The sequence below is a fragment of the Lagenorhynchus albirostris genome, chromosome 9 (assembly GCF_949774975.1).
Source record: "Lagenorhynchus albirostris chromosome 9, mLagAlb1.1, whole genome shotgun sequence".
NCBI lineage: Eukaryota > Metazoa > Chordata > Mammalia > Artiodactyla > Delphinidae > Lagenorhynchus > Lagenorhynchus albirostris.
The window spans coordinates 99,706,699-99,733,906 of record NC_083103.1 but is presented as its reverse complement, the minus strand read 5'-3'; the positions used below and the strand labels follow the sequence as shown (position 1 = coordinate 99,733,906).

The following is a 27,208-nucleotide window of genomic DNA, read 5'->3' as shown; positions in this document are numbered from 1 at the left end:
TAGGAGAGGTCAGAGCCTGGGACTGGGGGGTCAGCGGCCATCCCCTGAGAGCCCGGAGCAGTCACTGGGCAAGTGAGAAGGAAACAGACCTCAGTGCCCAGTGAGTGGTGTGGGCTGTGGGTTCGGGAGTGATGGGGACGATGGCGTTCGTGGCCAAAATTAGAAAGAAATTCTCTGCCAGTCTAACCAACTACATCTGGGTCTAATCTGGCTAAGAGGTGCCCATCTACACACACCCTTTGTGAGGGGTTGTGGGTGGTTGTCTGCAAAAGCCTGTTTTTCCTTCTTGGCTGGGATTTCCCCCATCAGCTCCTCCTTTCTTTGAGTTTTTAAAAATTACTGTTATTGTAAGGGGTATATTTCCTGATAGGGGAGGAGGGCACCAAGGGAGGGCCTGGCTCCGCTCTGGGAAGGCAGAACAAGATTCTCGCCGTTGGTTATTCGGAAAGTCCTTCTGGTTGTAACTGGGAAGACGGTGGCTTCAGCTCCTTCTGGAGGCAAAACAGGTGGCATCTCTTAGCCCTGCCCTCCCCTAGTGCTTTCAGCCGAAGAAGCTCAAATGATATACACACGCTCGCAGCCCCCTTCCTCCCCACATCCTGCACAAAACCAGACAAACAGGGCCCAGCGCTCTGATCAGACTCTTTTTATTGTCTTTCTTATGAATGGGTCCCAGATGGCAAGGGAAGAGCTGGCTCCTGGCTTCTAGGCCAATTTCTCAGGGAGCCCCATGCATCATTGCTGAGAGGGAAGAGACTCCTCCCTGCTCCTCTCCGCTCAGCCCTCATTCACCAAGGGGAGGGGCTCTTGCTCAGGCTCCCGGCCCAGGGACACGCCCTTCCCCATGGAATTTCTGGTAGCTCATCAAAGGTCATCTTGGTTCCTAGAGACAGACAGAGAGAGAGAGAGAGAGAGAGAGAGAGAGAGAGAGAGAGAGGGGCTGGTTTGCAAGGTGCTGGTCGGGACAAACAGGACCCAGTGGGGATGCACCTCATTTCTGGTCAGCCTGTCTCCCGATCCAGCTCTCCTACAGAGCCTGGCCCCTCTGTTATGTCATCTGTCTGCATCCTTTGTCACCTGTGCTCCAGGAGTCCTCTCTTCCTCCTTACTCACGGGGTCCCTTCCTTTTGACACTTCCCCCAGAAGACCTCTCTGCCTTCCTAGCTTTAATCATGCCGTGGCCCATGCTCCCTAGCCCTCCACTCTCATTTTTTGCCATCCCCAGCCCCTACCTCTCCACGCTTCTGTCCTGGCCTTTGGCTCTAGCTCCGGCTCTGGCTCCGGCTCCGGCTCCGGCCAGGGCCCCGGGAGCCCCGAGAGCTGCCGGAGCCTCTCGAAGAGTTGCTGCCGGCTGTGGAACAGGTGCTGGTGCCCTGGCCCCGGGACAGGAAGCTTGGTCGGCTGTAGGGGAGCCAGGCCTCTTCTGCAGCACGAGACAGAGGGGCATTTGGGCCCAGGCAGGGGGAGAACATCGCTGCTTGCCCCCGTGCCCCCCTAACCGCCATCCCAGCTCTGGAAGCAGAGTTGAGGGCAGACCATCCTGGAGGCTGAGGAGAAGCAGAGCACACAGCCCATGGCCTTTACATAACACGTGCTCAGAAACCCGTGGGGAACTCCCACGCAGAGAGGGCCTTGGGAAAGGAGGGACAGAGCGCCCGGCCCCCTCTCTTTTCTCCTCTGGGCTTCAGTCCTGGGAACGGATACAACTTGGGAACTTAAGGGGATTTTGCTCAAAGAGAGCTGGAGAGACAAGTGTCTTTGATGTTGAGCAAATGTTGACCTCCTCCCAGCTGGAGGTCAGGGGTGAGCTGGGTTGAAAATGAGTGCATCAGTGGCACGGTCCGTACCACCCTGTTAGGCTCCAGTCCCAGCACCCACCCTCTTGTGCAGCAGGGGCCCTCCTTACCATCCAGGTGCGGGCCCCGCCAGGCCCCCAGGGGCCCGGCCTGCGCCACTCTCCTCTCCCCACTGTGTTCCTGCTCCCGTTCCAAGGAGGACATGCTGCCTGCCACCCTCAGCCCCAGGGCCCAGCTTGCCTCTTCCTCCGGTGGCGGCAAGGGAGGGGGCGGCAAGTCTGGGGAGAGACCTGTTTTCAGCGCTCTCCTGCTTCTCCCTATACGGGCCTTTCTCCCACTCCCACTCCCCGGCGTCAGAGGGCGCTGAACAAACAGCCCAAGGTTTGGGTCCACTCGCTCCCTCCTCCAACCCGCAGAGCTCAACCTTGGTTATCTGCCTGCTTCCCCTACTGTCACCACCTCCCAGGCTCACGGCCCCCTCACCCCCAGGACTGTGCTCCCGCCGGTAGGGAAGAGCCTTGGGTTTCTTCCGGATTCGGGCACGGGGCCCGTGAAGTGGAGGAGTCATCTCCCCAGGCGCCTGCCGGGTTCTCCCTGTGGCATTGGGAGATGGGGGTAGGAGCGGGTAAGAGAGTGGATCAAGAAAGGGGCTTAGGGGCTTCCCTGGTGGCGCAGTGGTTGAGAATCCGCCTGCCAATGCAGGGGACACGGGTTCGAGCCCTGGTCCGGGAAGATCCCACAGGCCACAGAGCAATTGAGCCCGTGCACCACAACTACTGAAGTCCGCGCGCCTAGAGCCCATGCTCCACAAGAGAAACCACTGCACTGAGAACCCCGCACACCGCAACGAAGAGTAGCCCCCGCTCGCCACAACTATAGAAAGCCCACGCACAGCAACAAAGACCCAATGCAGCCATAAATAAATAAAGTTATTTTTAAAAAAAAAGAAAAGAAAGGGGCTTGAGGGTGAAGGGGAAACAAGCTTCCGGGAGGTGGGGAGGTGGAGGCCAGTTGAGGGGTCTACAGACTCACCTGGGGCACTGCTGGCTGTACTAGCGGCAGCGCTGGGGCTGTGATGGAGGGCCGTGGGGTCAGCACCCAGGCCAGCAGGCCTCCCTTCACGGCTACTCAGCGTAGGCTGGGATACACTGAGAGGGGAACTTGGCCCAAGGGGCGCCCTCCTGCAATGATGACATGAGGCTTCATTTGTTCGCTCAACAGACAGTCAGTGCCTATTGTGTGCCAGGCACCGTGCTAAACAATCAACCTAACACTCAGATGAATAAGACACAGCTCGTCCTCCACAAGGCTCCCACGCTCGTGGAATATGAGGAAAGCCAACTTTGAAATGCCCCAGGAAGCTTGCAGAGTCCCTCCAATGAGTGTCGGGAGTGAGAGACCTTGCCAGCCTCCACATTTCTCCCCAAATCACACTTGCACCCTGATACAGCCATGAGACCTCTGGGCCCCAGATTCATCCATCCATCTGGTCACCCACCCATTCACCCACTGAATAGATATGTACGGAGGGCCTGTAACATGCAAGGTACTATACACCTCCCTACCTGGGCGTCTGGTGGAGATGGGGAATGTCAGTGGGGGGCTGGGGAGGGTCAGGAGGTGAGGGGGTAAGAGTGGCTGTGGACTGCTGTCCATAGGAAGGTGTGGGAGAGGGGGTTTCCCCTCGGGACGGAGGGACCAAGCACCCCCCGCTGGTGCTGGGCTCTGCCACGTGGCTCCTCTCGGGCACTGGTGGGCCCCACTCTTCCGGCTCTGAGCTGGGGGGCAAAGAGGCAGGAGGGCGGGGTGACTGAGTAGCTTCATACCCTCCCTTTGGCCTTCCGCTGCCCCCTTCCCTTCTTCTCCCAGCATCTTTGCCCTCCGCCGACAGGAGGCCCTGGGCTGGTCCCACGTGTACAGGGCATCTGCAGGCGAGGCGCATCCTTACCGGCCCTCCAGCTCCTCCTCAGGCCCCTCTAGGCAGCTCAGTTCACAGGAAGGGGGCGGGGGTGGCAGCACTTCTGGCCAGTTGAGAGAGGGCATCTGTACAGGTTTTCCCAGAAGCTTTACTTTGCCTCCCCTGGCTCCTGAGGAGAGCAGGATGGGGCCACAGCAAGATACAGGCAGGAAAGAGGCAGAGGTGAGGCGCGTCAGAAAGGAGTGCTGGGCTAGCTCCCAGAAGGGAGGGTGGAGGATATTGGGGAAGATGCTGCTCAGGGCTAAAATGGGGGTGTTGGGAACTGGAGTCCTACCACTGTCCCCCTGGCTCCATTCTGGAGGAGCATACTGGCTCCAGTCGCCTGGCTCCCCTGAGGGATGTGGAGGGAACCCCCCGTGGAAGGTCTGCAGCTCCTCGCCGGCCAGGTCAATGGTGCTGTAGACAGGACCCTCAGCAGAGGCGGCAGCTCCCCGGGCCGTCTGAGCCAGGTAAAGGGAGATCCCTGCTTCTGAGGGGGAGAAAGCGGGAGGCCCGGGGAGGAGACGGGCCAGAGACAGAAAAATAGAGGACAACAGGAGAATGGAGGGCACAAGGGGATGCCGCCTCTTCCCCTATCCCAATCCGGGGTAAAGGTAAGGCATGGGAGAGGCTCCCCCAACTCACAGCCTCCCAAGGATCACGCAGCCTCAGCAAGACTGGGACCCCTTGGCCCCCTTCAGTTTGCCCCAGCCGGTCGGGAGGAGAGAGGGTGCAGGGCCTCCTGGTGTACCCCTGAGGGAAGCAGAACTCCTCACCATTGTAATATCTGTCGTCTGGGTCAGGATTGCTGGGGCCGCAGCTTCCCCTGGGTTCCTGGGCCGAGGGGCTGCGAGATGAGTGCGGCCACGAGTCTGCCAGCCACGGGTAAGGAGCAGGGCCGAGGCCCATTGGTGGCCTGAGGGACAGCAGGTGAACGCTGGGGACAGAGAGCCTGAAGAGGCCAGCGAAGTAAGGGAGGCAGGGGTAATGGGAGCTGGAGGACAGTAACGGTGAGTGTGGCGGTGAGAGGAGGGCGGAGGTCAGCACGGGGAGGCAGCTGGGCCTGGGACGAAGGGAGTGGTCTCATCCTGGGGAGATGAGCTAAGAGAATTACCTGGAACTGGCTGCCGACAGGCCCTCTGAGTGTGGGAAGGACACTGGGGAAGACGACGGGGAGAGTGTGAGAAGCGCGGCTACCTGGGGTCCGAACCCCTCCCCTCCCCCACCCCGGGGGCAGAGATGTCTTACCTGCAGGTGTGTAAGCAAAGGAGGCTTCCGAAAAGGAACCCGTGAGAGAAAGAAGAGGGGAAATGGGGAGAAAAGTCAGAAATATCCATATTCTGGTCCACTTCTTGGGCCTGGTCCTAATTCCACCACTCAGGTTGTACCCTGGACCAATTTCATCGGAATTCCTAGGGATGCGACTCAGGCATCAGTAATTTTCTAAAGCTCCCCAAGTGACTCCTGGTAGCGAAGATTGAGAACCTCTGCACTAAGAGAACTCGCATCTCTCCGGACACGCCCCTTCCCAGGGAGAAGCAGAACTCAAGTCTCCTCCTTTCAGCGGGTCCCCCCTTTCCATCCAGACCCCGCCTGACAATTTATCGCCTGGGATCCTGGCCACACTCCCTCTGCCAGCCCCCGACCCCCAGGAAGTGAGTTTCCGCCCCCCGCCCCCCAGACTTGCCCCTTCTCTACTGAGGCTGACCGCAAAGCCTGCTCCTTCCCGAGGCATTTTAAGGACAAATCTCACTCCTCTCAGCAAACTCAGGTCCCTCCCCGCCCCCTCTGGGCCCCGATCTTCCCCGTCACCCCACCCCGCAAGCCCAGGTCCAGACAGCTCTCGGTTCCATCTTGGGCACCCGGCCCCTGTCCAAGGGGCTGAGTTCCCGTGCTCCTGGCCCTCGCCCGACGCCGCTCCGGGAGCTGTTGAGCCCCTCCTCCTCTCTTTCCATCCTCCCCGCCTCCCTCCCTGGGGGGGGGGGGGGCGGGATCTCCAGGCTCCGCCCGCTCCAAGGCCCTCCTTTCCATCTCCGCGACGCCCTTGTGCCCCCCACCCGCGCTGCTCCCGGGCCGGGCTCTCACCCGTGTAGTGACTGAGCTCCTTGCGCTGCCTCTGGCGCCGGTAGAGGGCGGCGCAGAGCCCGAGGAGCAGCGCCCCGCCCGCGGCGCCGCTGCCCGCGAGGAAGGCGGGCTCCCGCAGCACCCTCGCCAGCCGCTCCGCCAGCCCTGGGCCCGCCTCGAGCCCAGGCTCCAGTTCCGGCGGAGACGCTGTGGGGGTCAGAGAGGTGAGGAGAGTAGAGGCACCGCTACCCCAGGACCCCCCTTAACTCCCAGCCCCGCCCTCCCACCCCCTCCGGACTCACGCAGCTGCACCGACACCGGGGCACTGGCCACGCCCACGCCCGCACTGGTGGCCGCCGCGACCTGGGTCCGGTAGAGGAGACCGGGCAGCAGTCCCCGGAGCACCGCCGAGCGCGCCCAGCCTGCCGCGGACCGATTGAGGTGGAAGCGGCTCTCATTGCCCAGGCACCAGATCTGGGGAGGCCGAGACCCGGGTTTAGAGATTCAGAAGTGGCTTCTGGCCTCACGGGGAAACTTGAAGCTCTGAATGGTAGAAGGGGCTTAGCCGGGCGTAATTCAACTCAGAGAGGGCACTCTGAAACCTCTCTCCTCTTCCCCCAGCCTCGTCTCCAGTCCCAGAGCCAGTCCTAGGTTCCCTCCTCCCGAATCCTAACCCCTCCATCCTCCCTCTCCTTCCACTCCCCAGCCCGCCCATCTCCTCAACCCCTGCACCTGGTATTCCTTGATGACCCCATTTTGCTGGGAGGGGAGCGGAGGGTCCCAAGACACAGTGATACTGCTGTTGCCGTCACCCCCCAAGGCCACTGCCACTCCCTGGGGGGGACCACTGGGGGCTGGGCCAGGGTGGAGCATGGTGAGAAGGACACAGACAGTCATTGCAAGTTGCCCCTCCTGCCCCAACCTTCCTCATCCTCCCAGTTCTAACATCTTAGGGAAGTGAGATGCATCCCCCCTTCCCACCGGCTCCTTGCTCTCCCCAGGCAAACCTTCATCCTCCCCCACTCCTTCTTCCCTCTTGTCCACCCATCAGCTCTGGGCCCCACCCCCTTACCCTCCTCAGGAATGCTCCTGGTCACCAAGGGGCTTTCAGCCCCCAGCCCCTCCTGGCCTTGAGCTTGAACCTTGATCTGAATTTGAGTCCCTGGGGGGAGTCCTCTTAGCACAGTACTTTGCTGGTTTGGGGACTGTAGGTCCAGCACTGACCAGCTTCCCCCATCAGGACCTGCTACCCTCCAAGACACCCGGAAACCTTGTACCAGCTGGACTGGGCCATCTACCTGTGGGAGACAGGACAAAGCACACCAGGGGGAGAGCTGGAGCCATGCAAGTCCTCCAGTCCCAGCCCCTCCTCCACTCACCCATCTTCCCCAGCCACTCACCTCGCACCCTCCCATACCAATTCTTGGAGGCCCCTTTGTCCCCCATCATCATCTCCACCCTTAGCCTCATCCCTAGGCCACACTCACAGTCCAGGACACCTGCAGGGTCCGGGGCCCAAGGACTACGGGCTCCTGCAGACGCACAGCCACTTCAGCCAGTCCCCGCTGGCCTCTCCACGGGTCCTCCTCCACTGGCCCGGATGGGTTGCTGTCTATTGACCAAAGAGCCCACTCAGCAGGGGCCTCCGGGACAGGGAGTCAGGACTGAGAGTGCGAGTATGTTCCACCTCTGCCCTGCCCCACAGACCACTACTTGGTACTTTGGAGCACATCCCAGGGTCAGGAACAGGCTGGTCAGGGGAAGAGCTTCCAGAGGTGGGCCAGGGTGTCCAGCTAACATGAGTATTCTTTCTGCATGGCTACATATGCGCCCTTTAAAGGCCCTGTTCCTCATCTCTCACGTGAAGATGACCCTCCAAGTTTCCTTCTACTTATAATCTGCGTTATCTGTGGGTAAAGCCTCAGAAGTGAGGAGCTACCACGATGACTGAATCCATCTTCCTCTCTTTCTCTCTCTCCTCTTCTCTTGTTCCCTCAGTGAAAGGGAAGCATGACCACCTATTCCAGGCCGGGCCACCAGGACAGACCTGGAACCAGGCAGGTGCTATGGTTTGCGGGGAGGGGGTGCTCTGCCATGTTGCGCGTTATGCCCATGATCCAGAGACCCTGACCTTGCTCACCCTGGGTGCGGACGGGCTTGGAGACGGGGCTGGGCTCACTGAGGCCCCAGGCTCCCACGGCTCGCACCAGGAACAGGTAGATGGTACTGGGCTGCAGGCCACTGACGGTGTGTGTCTCCAGCCGCACGCCGTCTGCCACCGTCCGCCACGTGTTGCCAGAGGCTTGGCTACAACAAGAGTGAGGTGACAGAGCTGTCCGAGCCCAACCTGTCTATTCCATCTCATCCATTCTCTGTCACCCCCTACTACCTCCTCACCCTGGCAAACCTCTCACCACAACAGCAAACCCTTTAAGGACACAGGGGCCCCTCCTGGTAACTTTCCATGTTTGCATTCAAAACCTTCTCCTTACCTGAAGGCCTCTATCACATAAGAGGCGACTGTGGCCCCAACTTGTGGGTTAGGCTCCCAGGTCAGGGTAATGCTGTTCTGGGTAATGTCAGTGACCACTGGTTGCGAGGGAGGCCCCGGAGGGGTACTGTGTTCTGTAGGGGGGTCTGGTGATACTCCCCAGTCTTCTGCAGTGAGGAGATAATCTTTGAGTAGAAGGACGGGGAAAAGATGGCCCCAGCGTAACCTTCCTCCGTCCCAGAGGAGCTGTGGCGCTGTGACAGTGGTGATGGTGGAGGGGGGACATAGTGAACTAACCCCTGCTCACATGTGCCTCCCAAGGGCACCACTTCTGTCCTCCTTTTCCCCACCACCATGGCCATGGCATTTGGAAGATAAAATCAGTCCTGGGGTTTGGGGAGGTACTGGTCACCTTTGAAGCAGGTTTGGAGAAGGGTGCTGGCAAAACAAGGGAACAGAGGAAAAACTCACCCCGCCTCCTCAGCCAGCCACTCCAGGTGGCCTCCCCTGTGGAACTCTTGGCCACACAGCTATAGAATCCCATGTGCATCTCCTGCAGGAGAGGGTGGAGGACTGGCAAACTGGGAGTGGAGCAAGGTAGGCCGAAGGAGTGGAGGTGAGTATACGGAAGGATGGGGAGGATGCTGTCCACTCTAGGTGGTCTGAGAGCAGAGGGGCAGAGGTGGAGTTCAAGCTGCAGCAGGTACTGGAGTTGGGCATGTGGACCACGTGGCCATTCTCAGTTACTTGGGCCCCAGGAGTGAGACTCACCTGCACACTGGCGATGTGCAGGGTACCGTTGGCCATTAGGTTGAGCTGGACGTCATCCCCGTGCAGCCACTGCCCATCCTTCTTCCACTGGACACTAGGTTGAGGGTTCCCAGTCACTCTGCATGGCAGCCACACAGAGGAGCCAAGTGCCAGCGTCTGATTGGCTGGTCCCTGGAGGATGATGGGAGGCAGCCCATCCAGGGAGGCTGAGAGAGGAAGAACTCGGGCACCTCAGGCGAGGGTCCTGGGTTCAGGCAACCAGCCCCTTGTCCTCATCTCTGCTCCTTCACTTCCCCTCCCCTGGATATTGCAGGGGGGCTTCCATAACTATCTGTTGTCTGTGTGTGGGATCAGCCATCTATTAGTGGCTTCTGTACCTGATTTCCAAACTTCAAGGACATGTCTCAGGAACATGCCTCTCCCCTTGCAGACATATTACAGCGAATCCAAGAAAAACAGATCTCTTTAAGCCATGATTTCCTTCCAGGCCGTGAGTCCAGCCCTGTCTCCATGGGCACGTACCTCCTTTCACCTCCAACAGAGCCTTGGCCAAGATGCTGCCGGCCACACTGACAGCCTGGCACACGTAGTAGCCAGCATCCCCGCTCTGCACTTCAGCGATGCTGAGCTGGCCTCTGGGAGAGACTGAGAAGCGCCCCGTGGGCTGAAGTGACTGACTGGGGAATAGCAGGGCCTGGGGACAGAGCAAGCAACCAAGCCACCTGGCAGCTGGCAGGGAGAGCTCCCCATTCTCACCAACCCCAGGATCCAGAGAATTCCTAAGCTTCTAGTTCATACTCTGTCCCAAGCCAGTGTTGTGACCTTAGGCAAACTAGTTAACCCTATTCACAAGAATAAGGGAGTTTTATTAGATGATTTGGGGGGTGCACATCCCGGCTCTACCAGTCAGGAAACTGAGCAAGCTATTTAACCTTCCTGAGCCCCAGTTTCCCCAGATTTGACTCTTAGAGGATACTTACGAGGATTCAGTCAAGTGATTACCTGAAACCCTTTCAATACATTGGATGATAAATGTTAAGTGCTTTCCCCTTCTTTCTGGCTTTAGCATTTTACATTAGATACACAGAAGGTAAGGAAGCAGGTTTTAATGACATCATGCTGAGCCCCTGACTGACACTTGTTCCCACCCTCTACTACCATCAGCATTTTGATTCATTTAAGAATCTAATTAAAATGCAGCAGTCCCCAGTGCTAGAGAAGATGTTGGAAAATTGTGGCTGTGGATTTGCAACGAGGCAGTGGGTGGCCTGGTTTCCCAGTGGGATGGGGTTAATGAGACTTATTTTATTCTTATTTTATTCTACTGACCCTGTTTCTCTCACTTGCTGGCACAACTCCCTCCCCTTGGAGGGAGTTACTGGTGTTGTAGCTTCAGTTCATGTTCATTCCAATTCTATATGCTGAGATTTGCTTGCTGAGGTTGAGGGGTGTCTGTGAGCTCCCCCTGGTGGAAGTCTTTTGTAATTAGAAAAGCGTGTAATGTTCTACCCTGAGCAGCTTTGGTACAGTACTCGCTTTCCAGAGCAGAATGTTAAAGCCCAGACCCCAGGCGTGGGGAGGAGGAAGGAGCTAATTGGATCTGCTACATCCTCAGGACAGCCTTGCCCAAAACAGAAAGATTCTCCAAGAAAATACAGGACTGTTCCCTACCACCAAAACATATTATCATATGTTCCAGGCCTTTTATATTCACTATCTTATTTAATCCTCCCAAATAACTTGCACAGGTTTCTGGAAGGAAAGCTAAGACGCTAAGACTGAACCCCAGAGAGAAGTTTGCAGAATGTAGAAGGAGGACGGCTGAGACCCAGAGGAGAAGCTGGTGGGAAGGCCCGTGGAGCTGGCCACCTACTTGACTTCCCTCCTTTTGCCAGAAGATGGCAGGCGGGGGGTTTCCTTTGGTCTCGCACTGGAAAGCTATGCTCTCTCCAGGAGCCGCCATCTGGTCCTGGGGCTGGGTCACCAGCTGGGGTGGGACTGGGAAGGGGAGGGGAGATAAAGGAACAGGGAGTCAGGGGTACTAAGAAGGGAGACAGGAAACAGGAGAGAGACGCCTGAGCTCGGCTTAAGCAGGAGCAGATGTACGTCTTTTGCTCAAGCCTGCTTAGCTTTCCCATCCTTCCTCTCCTTCCAGAAGTCTCAGGGGATGCACTCATATCTCCTGCTCTGTCCTTTCTCCTCATTCTCCACCTCCACCCATCCTCCGTCTTCCCTCGTCTCATCCCTGCTGCAGGCAGTCCCAGGTGGGGCCCTCACCGTGAACACTGAGGGAGCCGGATGCTTCGGCGCGGCCCACGCTGTTCTCCGCCACGCAGGTGTAAGTCCCCTCATCTTCAGCGCTCACACGCCCGATCCAAAGGCTGTGGTCGCTCCGGATCTCATACCTGCTCCACCCCCCACCCCCAGGCTGGATTGGCCACAGCTACACACCCTTTCTCCCCCACCCCAGGACAGACACCAGGATCAGGGTACATAAGGACAAGGTAGACCTCAACAGGGACAGAAGCTGCTACCCATGGACCCATGAACGGAGGTGGGGACTGGTTAGCGCAGGGGCCACAGGCTCTGGGGAACAGACTCTCTGTGCCAGCAAGTGAGAGGCATCTGCCTTCCTTTCCCCCTGCCCCGCCCCAGTTTTCTAGGGCTGGGTATGTTCTTGAGCTGATTGGGTCTCCTCACAGGCAGTAGGAGGGGGCTTCTCACCTGCCTGTGGGCAGTTCCCCATCCTCCTTGCGCCAGCGTAGACGAGGCGGGGGATCCCCCTGCACCTCACATGGGAAGTCCACGGGGGCATCAGCCAGGACCACCTGATTCACTGGTCTACGCAGGAATGAGGGACGCTCTGTGCAGAGTGAGTGAGTGAGTAGTCAGGAGGTCTGCTCAGTTACTCACTCCCCAGGCTACACACTCCCATAACTCCAAAACCCCACGTGCCTACCCAGGACCACAAGTTTAGCTGCCCCACTCTCCCGTTCTCCTGCCATGTTGGAGGCCACGCACACATACATCCCTGCATCACTCTTGAGCGTATGTGACATCATCAGCTTCCCTCCACGGAGCTGCAGAGTAATAATGGAAACTTTGATCCTTTATAGCCATCAAAGCCTATTTGTTTATCTGATCCTCACAGCAAGCCAATGAAGAAGACCAGTGAATTTGACCCACTTATCAGATAAGGAATCCTTGAGTGATTTGCGCAAGGTGGGGGCTCAAGTGTATCATTTCTCCCACAGCCCAGACCACCTCCCACCAGTCCCTGGGGCATCATAATCCCCACCTTCTTACACTGATTCCGTCCTACCTCTGCTGATTTATCCCCCACTCAGTAGCTGACTCTCAGCCTCCGGTTAGCTAATGCCCCAATTTCAAACCTCTTGTCTTATCGCCTCCAGGTCATTTCCCCCCGCCCCTCCAAGACCTTTAGACTCAGGCCTTCCTCCTCTGACACATGTCCCAGACCCCTAGCCTAGGGCTTCGCCCCTCAGGATGTCCCTGGCCCCGACCCTGGCTCCCGGTCGGATCCCCAGCCGTGGCCCCACCCCTCACCGTGATCCTTCCCTCCTCCTCCTTGAGTCTAGCACCATCCTTCTTCCAGGACACGGAGGGCTCTGGGTGGCCGCGGGGGGGCACGCATTCCATTACCGCGGGCTCCCCCACGGCCGCCACCACGTTCCCAGGAGACTGCCGGAAATCATCGCGGAGGACTGGAGAGAGGGAGAGCGAGAGCGAGAGCGAGCGAGAGTGAGCGAGAGAGAGAGCGAGCGAGCGAGAGAGAGAGAGAATGAATGACCACGGGAATAAATAGGGTGTGGGGTGACATAACTGGGTGAGGACACAGGAAAGTGTTTTGGGGAGAGGTGGATCACCACAGACCGCAGACCGGAACTCTTCCCGGGTTGCGACAACACCAGGCCCACTTCCTCATCCGACCAAAGCGAGGGCTTTAGAGACCAAAGGTCTTAGTCCCAAAGGGAAGCTGCTGAATGGGTTGAGATTGGGCCTGGCTCTGGATGGGATTACCCGGTGCCCTCCCGCCTTCCCGAGGCTCTGGAAGCAACCAGGAGACTCCTACCTGCCACTTCTAGAGAGGCGTTTCTACTAGCCGCCGCTCCCAGGTAGTTGCGCGCCACGCAAGTGTAGACACCCTCGTCCGGCCGCGCGCGGCGCCCATGCACGATGCGCGGGAAGAAGAGGGCGCCGCTGGGCAGAAGCAGGCGGTGTGCGCGCGGATCCTCGCGCGCGGTGGACACGCGCGCCCCATTCTTGTACCACTCGATGTTGGGCCGCGGCCGGCCCTCCGCGCGGCAGGGCAGCGTGGCCGGCTCGCCTCGGGAGACCAGCAGATCTGGCGGCTGCTCCACGATGCGCGGCATCGCGTCCTCCGGCCCGACCTTTGACCCTGAGGGGGGTGGGGGGCGCAGAGCATTCAGACCCGGAAACCGGGAGAAAGATCGAATCTCCAGAGAGAAGAAAGATCCCCTCCTGCCCACCCTCTCTGTGTGTAGGGTCGAGTATCTCCTTCCGAACAGGTGCCCCGCACGTTCTTAGGCTGGAAAGAAGATGCCTGCGGACAGGCAGATCAGTAGAGGAATCTGGACACCTGCTCCTAGGCCGGCTTTCTAGGCCGGCTAACGACGCCAGCCTCCTGCCAAGTTGAAGTGCAGAGTGACTGGGCCACGGCTTGGCAAGTAGACCGCGCCTCTAGCCGACTGGTTTTCAGTCCCCCACCCGCGCTGGTTCACAGACCTGTGAACAACCATAAGCGGTGCACCAGCGCCGACAATTTGTTCTTCGCCTCCTCGCGGTCCCGGACCAGCGATATGGAGACTGTGGCCCAGCCTGGGGCCCCCGCTTAGGAAAGGGAAGAAGTGAATGATGGGCTGAGGGCTAGGACTCCTTATCCTGGAGCCCGTGAATAGGCACAGTGCCCTCTTACTGACACCCCACAGATAATCACGTTTCTGGGTCCTGTGAAGTCACGGGAATTGAACGCAAATGATGGTGGAATAGTGAGTAACGCTCCTTTTCTAAGAGGGCATAGTTTTCAACAGATTATTCTACAGGTTGATATAGTTAAGAAAGGCTAAGGATCATTGAGAGAGGAATTCCTCACTTTCCTTGGTCACTCAGATCCGTTCACCCGCATGTCTACTCCTGCCCCTCACTTGGCCTACAGATTTCTGCTCGCTTCTTCTTCTGCAGTTTGGGATCCAGGATCCTCGAGCGGGTTGAGCTCAGACGCCCACCCCCAGATTCGTCAAAAGTGGATTTGTAACCCATGGCCAGTAGGCGTCGCTGCCGCCTCGCGTAACCCGGTGTCCTTAAATAACCAGGGACAGCCCCGTGCTTCTGTTCTCTGCCTCCCTCCCCCGCCCCCGCCCCCAACGCCCCACCCCACCCCCAGTTCCAAAATCCGCGGGGACCTCTTGCTTCCAGCCTCTGTACGGGATTGGGTTTCATTTCTCAGCCCCGGCTCTTAAGAAGTTCTAGTGGAGACAAAGCTGCACGGGTTGCCCCGTGCTGCTGCTATCCTGGGGAGAGGGTACCTAACTGGTTAGGGACAAGAAGATCGGTTTCCCTCCCACTTAGGGAAGGAAGGAATTTTTCTCGATTTCCTCCCTTTCAGATGGAAACCTCTGCTTCTCACTCGTTTCTTCTCCTCCATCCCATTCCAGTCCCCGTTTAGGGAGACCAGACCCCACGTGAGCGACCCCGGAGTGGATAAGAGCTCAAGGGGTGTCGTGGAACCGACCGGGGCTGGAATCTCAGACGCTGACACTTCCTAGCTGTCAGAACTAGGGCGAATTATTGAACTTGTCTGGGTCGAAGTTTCTTTACCTGTAATGTGGCACTGGTGGTAGGGTTGTCACAAGACCAGAGTGTATGTAAAGCACTTGGAAGAAGACTCCATGAGTATGGCTATTCTACCTTTAGTTAAGGACTCTTCCTCCCTGGCCCACCTTACCTTATCTTGACCTCTACAGTCTCTACCTGAATCAGATTCTTCCAGGCCCCAAAACTCCCTTTCCCCCCTTCACATGGCCTTTGGGTGTAATGGAAGTTGGTTTGTTATTGCCAAGCTTTACGTTGCTTTCGTGACCATTAGGATACTATTCATCCGCTCTGAGTTTGTTTTGTCAGTCACAAAATGTGACCATCAACGCACCTCCTTGAATTTTCGAGTTTGAATGAGACGATGTGTGGTGTAAACACTGTAAGAGCGCTGGGGGAGCAGAGGCGCGTCTGGGGTGTCCGTGAGAAGGGCTCTGTGCTTAACCTCCTGGGAATCTAAGAGGGTCAGGAGGTTGGAGAATCCCATCTCATTCCCCATCTCCTTCCTCCTTGCTCCCTCCATACAAACCACACCCTTCTCATCGGCTTTTTCCCCCTAATTCCTGTAGACACAGCTGCAGGCGTCCTTTCCCTGGAATTTCTTCCCTGTCATTCCCGGTGTCAGGAGATGCTTCGACAGCAGCTAATGAATAGCTAATGACCATGCTAATGAGGCTCTGGCGCTCCTCCCCCAGCACCTGGAGTACCCCACTCACAAACACACATCCATTGCCCGGGTCTCCTTTCTTGCCACCTTGGAGTCCCCAGCACGGTGCTGGTAGATTCGAGCGGGTAGAGGCGGAGGGATGAAGGCTGTGCCCAGAGGGGGATCAACAGCAAAGTCGTTCAGGGCTGCGGGAGTTCCCGATGTTGCCGGCAGGAGGCGCAATTGGCCCTCTCCCCAGGCTCCGGCAGATCTACTCTCGCCGCCTCCCCGCAGCGCTAGGGGAAAGCGCGCTGTCTCAATCATTTATTAATCACCGTAATTAGCGGTAATGACCTCCCAGCCAGCGCTGCCCGCCCGCCGCAGCTCTGCCGGGGTGAGCCGGCGGTGAGTTCTACCTCTGAGGGGCAAACTTCTAAGTTTCCCTGAAATGGTCGCCACCTCTGTCGCCTTCTGTAGCAAACACATTTAACATTTTGGCGTCATCACCCTCGTCCTAAGTGAGTTCTTGGAAAACTTAGGGTCCCGAACGGAAACCTGTTACCTGGGTGGGTCACCGAGTGGCCCGGCTTGGCCCAGGCCCTCCAGCGACCGCGCCCCCTCCTCTACCCTCCGTGCTGTGGGTCCCGGCCTCTCTTACTCAGGTTCTTCTCACCTGGGGTGGCCGTGGGCATCGGTTGGGGAGGAGAGGAGTGGTGGACTCAGCTGCCAACTCCTCCCAAGCCCTCGATCTCCCGCCGATATCCCCACTCAGGTGCTTTAAGCCCCAAACTATCCATTGGTCCCCACCACCCGGGAGGCGCGGGAGGGAGTAGCTGGGTCCTGAACCTTGGGGCAGGAGCCCTTTGGACTCCCCGTCCATGCCGCCCTCCCACCTTACCCCATCCCTGGATCCGAAGTCCCCGTGGCTCAGGGTCTCACCGTTGAGATAAGGATCGCCGGGGGTCAGCTGGCTTTGGTTGAGCGTCGCCACCGAGGAGTTGAAGCCAAAGAGCAGGTCGCTGGAGTTGGAGATGTCCCCGCCCAAGGAGTCCGCGAACAAGTTCATCTGCAGCAGCGTTTTAAGCAGGTAGCGCAGCATGGCGCGACCCGACTGGGACCGGGGCTGGGGGCTCGGGGCCCAGCCCCTGGGTCTGAGACCCGCGGGCCGGGAGCCGTAAGCCCCTCTACAGCTTCTGCGCGCTGTCCCAGCCACGGTGCCGCTCTCCTGCCGGCGCGCCTGGGTACCGCGCGTGCCTCCGCGTGCCCTCCTCCTTCCCTCGTCCTTCTCTCTCCAACCCGCCGTGCCCGGGTCCCCTGGGAGCTGGGCGGGCAGAAAGCAGGTGCCACGCGGATCACCGCGTAATTAAGGGATTAATCCGCCGCCTTCCACCCTCCCACCCCCACCCCGACGGCCACTAGCAGGGCCAGAGACTAGAGTCGCGTCGCGCGCGAGATGCGGAGTCCCCGCCCCGCGCCCCGAGTCCCGCGTCGGTTCTGGACACCTCGGGAGAGTTTCCCTCCTTTCTCAAAGCACCCAAGATGAGGGATGAGGCTCTTTCGGACTCTGCCCTTCTGCCTGACTTCAAAGGAGGAATCCCTCCTCTCTTTTCCTCTTTTAGGAAACTGAGGCAAAGGGCCAGACCGTTCCTCTAGCTCTCCAAGTCCTGGCTTCCACTTCCTCCCAAGTCCCCGGGCTTTGCTGCGGGAGTGCGGACGGCTGGCGTGGTTTGGGGCGGGAGTTGGAAGTGGGTGGAGAATCATTCCGCGGTGCGTCCACCCCTTTGCCCAGCAGTCGCCTGGTTTGCAGCCGAGAGACCGGGGGATGAGGTGGCGCGTCTTGACCGGGGAGTCCTTGCCCCAGACGCACCACTAATCTAGTAGTTCCTGAGGATACTCAACAGGGATAAAACTGGAGGCGGAAAGCCCGGGGAAACCCAGGCATCTCGCATCTATCGGCATGCTTTTGCATTATTTTGCTCTGACATATTTTATTAAATTGTCTCACCTTTCGGAGGAGACTGAAGGGGAGCCAGGGAGTCTGGGGCTAAGACAAAGAGAGCAATATTGTTCCTGTAAAGGCAAGTGCAAGAGAAGACATGGGGTTGATGGAAGACTCGCTCAAATCAGTTCAAACTTGATAACGATCCTCCTTACGGGGAGGGGACACGACACCCCCCCCACCCGCCTGCTTCTGGCTTTTCTGGCGTTCTTTGTACCTGAAGATCTCCCAGTCGCCCCCCTCCACACACACACACACACACACACACACACACACACACACACACACACACTTTCCTAGGCTAGGGGTGGCCTTGGGGTGTCAGGGGAAGAGAGACCCGGGCCTATCTGAGCTAAGGCCCTGCTGATGGTGGGGTTCTGGCTCAACCGGAGGGCTCCGTGTGAGGAGATCACCTTTGAGGAGTGGCTGCTTCCGAAGTGGGAAGAGGCAGGTGAACAGGTCAACATCCTGAGGGGTGGGTGTTACACAGACGTAGACCCCATCGTAAGCTAAGTCAGGAGTTGGGTATTTCAGGCAGGCGGCGCTCAAGTGAACTAGAGACTTAGTCAAGGGGTGGGGGCTTGTCCCCAAACTCCTCCCTCAATCCTCAGAGCAGCCCTCGGGGGCCTCAAACGAACGGACGTTTAGGTGCCTTCCTACGGCCCCCCGCCCCGCCTCAGCTCTGTGCGTGACTTCGCCAGGCCAGAAGCAAGAAGGGCGGGGGCGGGGCGGGGCAGTGGGGCAGGGCGTGCCCCACCGGAGGCTGCGCCCTAGGAGCTGTTCTTTCAGCACCCCGCCTGTCTTTGCTGGACTAGGAATCTGGCGCCCCACAAACGACTTAAACCCCAGTGGACCTTAAATTGGGGTAGGTGGGAGAGGAGCTGGTGACATTCTTTCTCAAGGACCAGTTACTAAGAGATAGGACCTGACGTCTGATCCTTGTTCCAGGACGAGGCTGCATTCAGATAAGAGAGGTGATAAGGGTTAGATTTTCCCACCAGAAATCAATCCCTTCAGGAATGACGAACCCAGACGTCCCAATCCTATATTTGCCAGTGAGATTTCACACTCTGGACCTGTTTGCCCATCCGTTAAGGAGAAATTGGACTACTTGCTCTGCTCTGATGCTTCAGATTCCCGGTTCAGGAGCCCTCTGCTCCCCTCCTTGCTGACCCACCCAGGTCACCTGGGTTCCGTCACGTCAGAGGATGAACCAGGACAGAAATCCGGCGTCCTGGCACCAGCCCTGCTCTGGGGCAGGGAGGGCTGCAGCAGACAGGAAACCGCATCCCACCATGTGGCTCCTGCCCCCTCCTAATCCCCTGATTTGCTCCCGGTGGGCCTCTCAGCAAACACAGGGCCTGCCAGCGTCTAGGGGCTTGTCACCCTGTTAGCGGATTTGTTCCCAGAGACAGCGCAGTTAATTGGCCCTTTATGTGGGGATCAGGGCTATTTGCTCAGGGTTCCCTGAGCGGAGGCTGCAACTCAGCCCATGGGCAAGGCTGCTTCCTAATCCCTGGCATTCTGGGTTTAGAGGCTGGACAAAGTAGGGCCACTCTCTTCCTGTCCGAGACTCTCCTGGCCCAAATCTCCTGTCCCTCTTCTACACCTCACTCCTTCTCAATACTCTTTTCTCTCTCCCCACTTTTTGTTCTTGTTTCTTCTCTTTCCTTTTTTGTACTTCTCTATCTCTAGAATACTCTCCCTTTAAACCAACTCATATTAAATGCCAAAAGAGGGTGCAGTACTCAGCTGGGGTGTATTGGAGAATAAACGCCTCCCAACCACAGCCCAATTCCCAGCCCGCTCAGGGTCCCTGGAGCCCTGGATTCAGTAGAGCGTGGGGCAGAGAGGGGGCAGAAAAAGCCCAGCCTCCCTTTCTTAAGGTCCGATGGGCAGCCTGGACACTGGCCCTGCACATTTTCCAGTCCTGCTTCTCTCTATGCTGTTCCCACAGGCAGTTCTGGAAGGAGTTTGCCTCCTATTCGTCTCCCCACTGCCTGCCCCACCTCACCACACAAACGACCAACACAACTCTGGCTTCTACCTCTCATTTAGAGAGAGTAGGTAACTCGCTGCATCTGTCTCCCTTTCCTAACCTGTAGACCACAGGCGCTGGTACAGCACCTAAAGCAGCGGTCCCCAACTTTCTGGCACCAGGGACCGGTTTTGTGGAAGACAATCTTTTCCACCGATGAGGGGTGGGTAGGGGGATGGTCCAGGTGGTAAGGCGAACGATGCAGAGCGGCAGATGAAGCTTCACTTGCTCGCCTGCCACTCACCTCCTGCTGTGCAACCCGGTTCCTAACAGGCCAGGGACTGCTACTGGGCCGAAGCCCGGGGGGGTTGGGGACCCCTGACCTAAAGCACTCAGTGTGTGCACTGTAATTGGAGGGTCCTCGTCTAACTTCCACCTTAGGCTGGAGAAAGGACTTGAGTTCCAGGCCCCTCCCTTCTGCTGCCTCAGGAGACTACTTCTTTCCCAGGGTTTTATCAGTAACAGTCTGCACTTCAGAAAGAGTAAAAAAGAGAAAAGGAAGTTCTGAGGGGAGTTGGCAAAAAAAGAGAGTAGCAAGAGGCAGAGAGGATGGGGAGAGTGGAGTCTATGGAGAGAGAGGGTAAGTTTCTTCTGATAGGGTTATGGAGTCTGGTGGGAAGAAATATGTGTCTGGGGTGTGGGCATGTGTGTTTATGGAGAGAATAGCTACCCCAGGTCAACTTCCATGGCCTAGAGCCATCACATACGCCAGAGAACATAGCTGGGAATTTTCGGTGGCCAAGCTGGGGGCTGTATGGGAAGCTTCTTGGTGGTTCAAAGCCTGCATGCCAGCTGGTAGTGGATGAGCTGCTGGCATGTAATTGAGGACAACCCCCCTATCTCACACTGATTACTGCCCCTGCCTCTCCCTAGTACACACACACACACACACACACACACACACACAGTCTGTTTACATCCCCCCAGAGCCTCTAGCCTCCCATCATTCTCTCTGCCTTGGTCCTTTCCCAGGGACCAAGCATATGTGTGTGTGTTTGTTGGGGAGGGAGACAAGGAACTAACATCTGTCCCCCACCCCTACTAAGCTATGCCTGTGAATGGCCCAGCAGGGTTGCTGGCTTCAGAGCAATGATGCCAGGGGGCACTGACCCAGCCTGCAGGGGCCAAACAGGAGGGGGGATCAGAGAGCAAAGAATAGGCCCCTGGCTGGAAAGCAGACAGCAGGAGCCAGCCCCCGGCAGGAGCCAGGGTCTGTTGGCTCAACCCTGTAGCTGCTGAGATAATAGGCCAGGGCCCCTTGTCCCAGAGCGCACTTCCCCCCCCCCCGCCTCGGCCCCCCACCACTGGGGTTCCAGTGGAGGAGCCTGGGGGGAGTTAGTGTGCAACACACACCGCCAAGTCTGGAAATTTGGGGGCAACTGGGCAGAAATGTCCACATCCCAGTACAGATGGAACAAAGGCTAGGGAGAACAAGAGTTTTCCTGATTCCTTTTATTAAACTTGGTACAGAGCAAGCACTCCGTACATATTGGTTTAGAGAATACACCCAATTAACTAGTCAGTCCTCACAACAACTGCCCCCGCAGAGCCCACTAGCCTTCCCTCTGTGCCTACCATTCATTCTCATTCTCTGTCTCTGTCTCTCTCCCCTTCTATATTATTCTCCTAGGGCTGCTATAACAAAAAAACACAAACTAGGTGGACAAAAACAACACATATTTATTCCCTTTCGCAGGCTGCAAGTCTGAAGTCAAGGGCTATGCTCTTTCTGAAGGCTCTAAGGAAGATTTCTTTCTTTTTTAATATTTATTTATTTTTTTAACATCTTTATTGGAGTATAATTGCTTTACAATGGTGTGTTAGTTTCTCCTTTATAGCAAAGTGAATCAGTTATACATATACATACATCCCCATATCTCCTCCCTCTTGTGTCTCCCTCCCACCCTCCCTAGCCCACCCCTCTAGGTGGTCACAAAGCACCGAGCTGATCTCCCTGTGCTATGCGGCTGCTTCCCACTGCCTATTTTACTAGCTATCTATTTTACATTTGGGAGTGTATATATGTCCATGCCATTCTCTCAGTTTGTCCCAGCTTACCCTTCCTGCTCCCCATATCCTAAAGTCCATTCTCTAGTAGGTCTGCATCTTTATTCCCGTTTTGCCCCTAGGTTCTTCATGACCTTTTTTTTTCTTTTTTTTTTTAGATTCCACGTATATGTGTTAGCATACGGTATTTGTCTTTTTCTTTCTGACTTACTTCACTCTGTATGACAGACTCTAGGTCTATCCACCTCACTACAAATAACTCAATATCGTTTCCTTTTATGGCTGAGTAATATTCCCTTGTATATATGTGCCACATCTTCTTTCTTGTCTCTTCCATGTCTGGTGGATCCCGGTAGTCCTCGGCATTCTTCCGCTTGTAGACGCATCTCTCCAATCCCTGCCTTTGTCTTCACATGGCAGTCTTCCCTGTGTGTGTACATCTTATAAGGATACAAGTCATTGGATTAGGGCCCAACCCAATCCAGTGTGACCTCTTCTTAACTACCGAAAAGGTCCTACTTCCAAATAAGTTTACATTCTGAAATTTAACCCACTACACCTTCTTTTTCTGTTTTTCTTCCTTCCCTTTCCCCCTCTATTATTTCTGATACTCTGCTAGGGATCCTATTGTGTTAGTTTAAAAATAGTTTTATTATCCTATGCATAATACATGCTCATGCAAGAATATCCAAGCAGAATAAAAGAGTATGAGATGAACAAAGTCCTCACACCATTCTTATCCTTCTTCAGCCTGGGGCAGCTACAGATGGTTTCTTGTGTACCCTTTCAAATTTTAAGAAAAAGCATATATCTCTCTATCCTTCTTAAAACACAAATATGATCATATTAATTGTACTGCTTTGCAGCCTGCTCTTGTTAACATCAATGTGTTTAGGGTATCCTTTCACATCGTATATATATAAATAGAGCTGACAAGATTTTACTGGTATGGGGAAACCTAAACATATTGTAGAGTTTATATTAATATTAGTTAATTATTAATTAACTAATTAATTAATTAGTTAATATTAGTAAATTAGTTTGGGGCATGTTAAGTTTGAGATGCCTGTTAGAAATCTCAGTGGTGTCATCAAATGGGCAGTGGGATGAACTAGTCGTGAAGTTCAGAGGAGCAGTCTAGGCTAGAGATATGAATTTGAGAGCCCTTCAGCTCTATTATTTTAAGATATTGTTGGTCATTTTTATGTACCTTTTAGGTTCAGGCATCATTTGGGGGGGATTGTTTCCAAAGTAATTAAATAAACTTGTATTGCTTATAAAAAAAATTTGAGACCCTTCATCAAATAAATGCTATAAAAAGCCACAAAACTAGATGAGATCATCAAGGGAGATAGAAAAAAAAGTAAACAGGTCCAAGGACTGGAGCTTTGGTTACTTTAATATTTAGAATTTAGGGAGTTGAGGAGGAAGCATACAGAAAGCTTAGAAGGAGCCAGAGAGATAAGAGGAAATCTGGGAGAGTGTGGTATCCTGGCAACCAAGTGAAGGAGGAGGGAGGGATCTATAGTAAATGGAATAAGAAGAGCTAGAATGAAGACCGAGATGAGTCATTAAATTCAGTAATGTGGATGCCACTGTGACCTTGTTAAAGGCAGTTCTGGTGGTTGGGTGGAAGCAAATTCTGATTGGGGTGGCATGAGAAAATAGAAGCAAAGGAATTAGAGTTTTGCTGAAATGGGAAGATTTGTGGGGAGAAAGTTGAAAAAGAAGTGGGATCAGAAATCTCTTTTAATAAAATGGGAGGGAAAGCCTCCTGCTTCTGTGCTGACTGAAATTACCTAATAGAGAAGGGACATCCACGATTCAGAGAAGAGAGGGGAGCGTGGCTGGAGCAATGTCCTTGACTGGAGAGACGACGGGGTCTCGTGCACAAGTGAACAGTTTCACTTAGGACACAAATCGTTCTTCCACAATAAAAGGAAGAAGAGGCTACGGCGTCCAGACACGAGTAGGTGGAAAGATGTGATGGTGGGAGCCAGTGGGAGTTATCTTCTTTTTGATTTAATTTAATTTATTTTGGCTGCACCGGGTCTTAGTTGCGGCATGCGAATTCTTAGTTGCAGCACACATGCGGGATCTAGTTCCCCAGCCAGGGATCGAACCCAGGCCCCCTGAATTGCGAGTGTGGAGACTTACCCACTGGACCACCAGGGAAGTCCCGGGAGTTATCTTCTGATTGCTTCTCTATTCCCCATGAAATAGGAAGTAAAGTTATCAGCTAAGAGTGGGATAGGGGAAGAGGTGTTGACGGCTTGAGGATGGAGGTGTGTGTATGACATATTCATATAGGAGAGCAGTAGAGTTACCAACTAGGGAAATGCAACATAATCACCAGGCAGTGTTAGAGGCCTGCCTGGGGTTAGAGATCATGAATTTAAAGTGAGACCATTGCGCATAGTTTTGCATGTTTTCCAGGTACCTTCAGTGGCTTGGGTGCAGGTTCAGAAGAGGTGGAGAGTTGGATTTATTCAACTTTGTGGGTTAGTCAGACACACTCAGAGAAGTGAGGGTCAGATAGGAAAGCTGAGCATGTCTACAAGAAACTGACTCTGATGACTGACCGTGGGAATGTAAGCTGAGTAAGGAGGGAAGTAGGGCCACGAGTTGAAAAACTGGAGTGACAGTGAAAAGGAATTGAGATCAATGGGAAAAAAATAAGATTCATGGATTATCCTGGTGGGGCTCTAAGGTTTGTTGGAATTGGAACATCAGAAGAAGCCAATGGGAAAACATAGGAGATGACGATTGGAAATGAGGTTGCTTGAAATTAAGATCATGGAGTAGTTCAGTTACTGGTTATGACAAGGTCTACTAGGGTATGACCACAGGAATTAATGGCTAAGGTAGGGCAGACAACAAGGTGGTGAGAGGAGAGGTCAAGAAACTGAGCAGCAAAGATACTGTTTGGTGTTTTGTTTTTTGATTTTTGAGGTTATTTTTGGCTCAGCTGTAGGATCTTAATTCCCTGACCGGGTATCAAACCTGTGCCCCCTGCAGTAGAAGCTTGTAGTCCTAACCACTGGACCACCAGAGAATTTCCGAACAGCAAGGATATCGGATGGATCATCTGAGTGGTTATTAGAACCATCAAGAATTAGAGCAGGGGAAGAGTTGGTGAGAAACATTGAGCCGGAAGCTAAAATCTGCAAGGAATGAGGTGGTAGGACCCAGGAGTCGGCAGTAGGTAGTACTGAGATGGTGGGTAATAGAGTCTTATGACATTAGACTCAAATATGGGGCATTTTCAACAACGAGGAGCAAGGAGTATATTGTTCCCCTTTAGGACCAGTGATACATGTTTGTGGCAGAAAACATCTGCCTCATTTTTATGTCCTTTAACAGTTTTAAAGTTTCCATGATGTAGATCTTGAATACTTCTCATTTGTTTATTCCTATGTTTATTATTGTTGTGTTACAATTATAAACTGGACCTTTCTTTTGGACTCTTCCTAAATTCTTTATACCTCCCCCCCTTAAACCCTGAACCTGAGGAAGCCAGTCCAGTGAGTCTCTGAGAGCTATTTCATCAGCTCTGTACCTCCTGCCCATCTCCACAGCCACGGCCTTAGTTTAGATTCTCACCATCTTTCACTCTGACTGTTGCAAACGAACTCCCTGCGTTCAGCCTCCCATTGGGAATCCATCCCCTACTCTGCTGCTTCAAGGAACTGTCGTATATTTGTTCAAACCCCATTTAGTAAGTAACCGCCAAGTGCCAGACACTGAGCTACACGCTTGTCTCTGATGTTCAAACCTGATCATGTCACTCGCCTACTTAAAAATGATAATGGCTTCTCAATTCCTAGAGGAAGTGCATACGAGTATCACCATAGATCATGTGTGCCTCTCCCAGATCTTCTCCATTACCCCACCTCTCACCCCATCCCTCTGGCCATCTACATCCCACCGCCAAGCTGCCTTTTTTCTTTCACGTGTGGTGCTCTCTCTACTTCTGCACCTTAGCTCCTGCCATTCTCCACTTCCTTTTCCTGAAGTACCCTCTCCCTTCCGTTCTCCACCTGCCAGGATTCCGTGCAGATTAGTGATTACTGAAGCCCTCCCTGACTCTCCCAGACCACTTGATTTATTCCCCTACCGTACAATTTAACATGCGATGTTTAAATTATTTGCTCCGTGATTAGCTTCCCCATGAGCTCCAAGTTCCCCTTAGGGAGCTGGAACTTATATCTGACTCATCTTTGAACCCTGGGTGCCCGACATAATGTGTAGCATAGCAGTTATTGTGAACTTACTATTGGCGGGGCTGTTCTAGGTGCTTTTCTCATTTAATTCTCCTAATAACTTAACAAATAGGTACTGTTACTACCCTCATTTTACAGATGGGGAGATGTAGGCACTGGGTGGTTAAGTAACTTGCCCAAAGTTACTTAAGTGGCTACTACATGGAGGATCCAGGATTTAAACTCAGGCTGACCATACACCGTGTGCCTGGTATACCACCTCTCTGTGAAAGACCTGCATCTGAGGATAGCAGAAGGCAGATTCCCCTGCCCCCACCCCACCATTCTTATGTATAATTCATAATTCTAGTAACAGAATGACTTCTACAAGCACATTGCTGAGTGTAACCCACTGAGACCTCCAGATCTTTTTCTACCATTCTGTTTTTAGTTCCGAAATCCCATCGTACCTGGTACCTATCAGTATTAAACCTGCTGCTCTTTCCATTTGCTCATTTCTATAATTCCTGGAACTTTTGCGGTTTCAGGGAAGTCAGAACTGGACTATGTTTTTTATCACTCTTTGTCTCAATTTCCCAGCCTCAGCCTCTCTCTCTCTCTCTCTCTCCCCCTCTCCCCCTCCCTCTCCTTCTCTCTCTCTCTCTATGTGAGCATAAAATTCACAAAGGAAGAGACCAATTAAGATCTTCAAATCCCCTGCATCCAACAGAGGATGTCTCATTTTTCAATTAAAGAGAAATATTCCCGTGCCTCTAATGATTTACATTCAGAGGGAAATGTTTTTGCATTAAATACATATGTGAAAGGTTCTCCACCTTACGTCACTGAGTCTTTAGTCTCTGTGTTCTTTGAGTTGCTACTTGTGTTCATAGATTTATTTGTATTCACCTTGAGTACTGGACCTATCTCCAGTGTCTTTCGGGACCCCTCTGCCCTGCAGTCCTTCCTTCCACTGCTCTACATTGAGCTTTGGTTTTCTACACCATAAGGGGCTCTGTTTAACCGACATATCCTGGAGCTCAATTCCTGGGAGTGAAGATGACTCCAAGGTCTCTCTGGGCTTCCATAGTCTGACCTGGAAAAGCCAGCATCATTGTGACCTCATTCCCATCTACACATGTAGAGAAGTCATTATTCTGACAAGTCACGAGAACCTATTCTTCTTCTTCCTTCCATTCATGTGTCTCTCTCCTTTCCCCATGGCTTTTCTTCCATGTCTCTCTCTCTCCTTCCATCTTCCCTACCCCCATCCTGCTGCCTGTTTATTTTAAAGCCTTACCTCCTAGGTCCTGATTGCAAGGCTCATAAATATTCAACATTTCCTAGAAGCAACCTCTGAATGTTATTTCACCACTCAGTGTTG

At 54.5% G+C, this 27,208-nt stretch overlaps 2 protein-coding genes across 10 annotated transcripts; both read right to left on the bottom strand.

The window, feature by feature from the left end:
• Window positions 1-640: 640 nt before the first annotated feature.
• LOC132526407 (roundabout homolog 3-like) lies at window positions 641-6,760 on the bottom strand. 9 transcript variants are annotated; one of them, XM_060160662.1, is made up of 14 exons: window positions 6,550-6,760; window positions 6,120-6,291; window positions 5,839-6,024; window positions 5,002-5,025; window positions 4,868-4,910; window positions 4,530-4,669; window positions 4,049-4,243; window positions 3,745-3,883; window positions 3,362-3,574; window positions 2,829-2,977; window positions 2,280-2,390; window positions 1,907-2,074; window positions 1,233-1,423; window positions 641-883 (listed from the first exon to the last, which is right to left on the bottom strand). In XM_060160662.1, exons 1-13 carry the CDS (start codon window positions 6,712-6,714, stop codon window positions 1,263-1,265), a joined length of 1,866 nt encoding a protein of 621 aa, XP_060016645.1. In that variant the 5' UTR covers window positions 6,715-6,760; the 3' UTR covers window positions 641-883; window positions 1,233-1,262. The 9 variants fall into 9 exon arrangements, with proteins under 9 accessions (XP_060016645.1, XP_060016649.1, XP_060016652.1 ...); XM_060160666.1 differs by having other exon boundaries at window positions 3,745-3,839; window positions 6,550-6,759; XM_060160669.1 differs by lacking the exon at window positions 3,362-3,574.
• LOC132526560 (roundabout homolog 3-like) lies at window positions 6,759-14,380 on the bottom strand. Its single transcript, XM_060160899.1, has 14 exons — window positions 14,266-14,380; window positions 13,847-13,951; window positions 13,173-13,499; window positions 12,647-12,804; window positions 12,039-12,159; window positions 11,804-11,942; window positions 11,357-11,484; window positions 9,602-9,724; window positions 9,080-9,285; window positions 8,780-8,861; window positions 8,310-8,475; window positions 7,958-8,124; window positions 7,305-7,429; window positions 6,759-7,115 (listed from the first exon to the last, which is right to left on the bottom strand). The coding sequence occupies exons 1-14, from the start codon at window positions 14,378-14,380 to the stop codon at window positions 6,759-6,761; spliced, it is 2,319 nt and encodes a 772-aa protein (XP_060016882.1).
• Window positions 14,381-27,208: the final 12,828 nt, after the last annotated feature.

What these genes read in the sequence shown, in the direction of transcription:
- LOC132526407 (XM_060160662.1), bottom strand. Translation starts at nt 6,714, where the DNA reads ATGACTGTCTGTGTCCTTCTCACCATGCTCCACCCTGGCCCAGCCCCC. An exon ending in GAGGAGGAGCTGGAGGGCCG is followed by an intron (nt 3,575 to 3,744) that starts GTAAGGATGCGC and finishes TTTGCCCCCCAG; the next exon opens with CTCAGAGCCGGAAGAGTGGG. An exon ending in GCGGGGCCCGCACCTGGATG is followed by an intron (nt 1,424 to 1,906) that starts GTAAGGAGGGCC and finishes CTCGTGCTGCAG; the next exon opens with AAGAGGCCTGGCTCCCCTAC.
- LOC132526560 (XM_060160899.1), bottom strand. Translation starts at nt 14,380, where the DNA reads ATGGGTTACAAATCCACTTTTGACGAATCTGGGGGTGGGCGTCTGAGC. An exon ending in TGCACATCGCCAGTGTGCAG is followed by an intron (nt 8,862 to 9,079) that starts GTGAGTCTCACT and finishes CCTCTCCTGCAG; the next exon opens with GAGATGCACATGGGATTCTA. An exon ending in TATGTGATAGAGGCCTTCAG is followed by an intron (nt 8,125 to 8,309) that starts GTAAGGAGAAGG and finishes CTCTTGTTGTAG; the next exon opens with CCAAGCCTCTGGCAACACGT.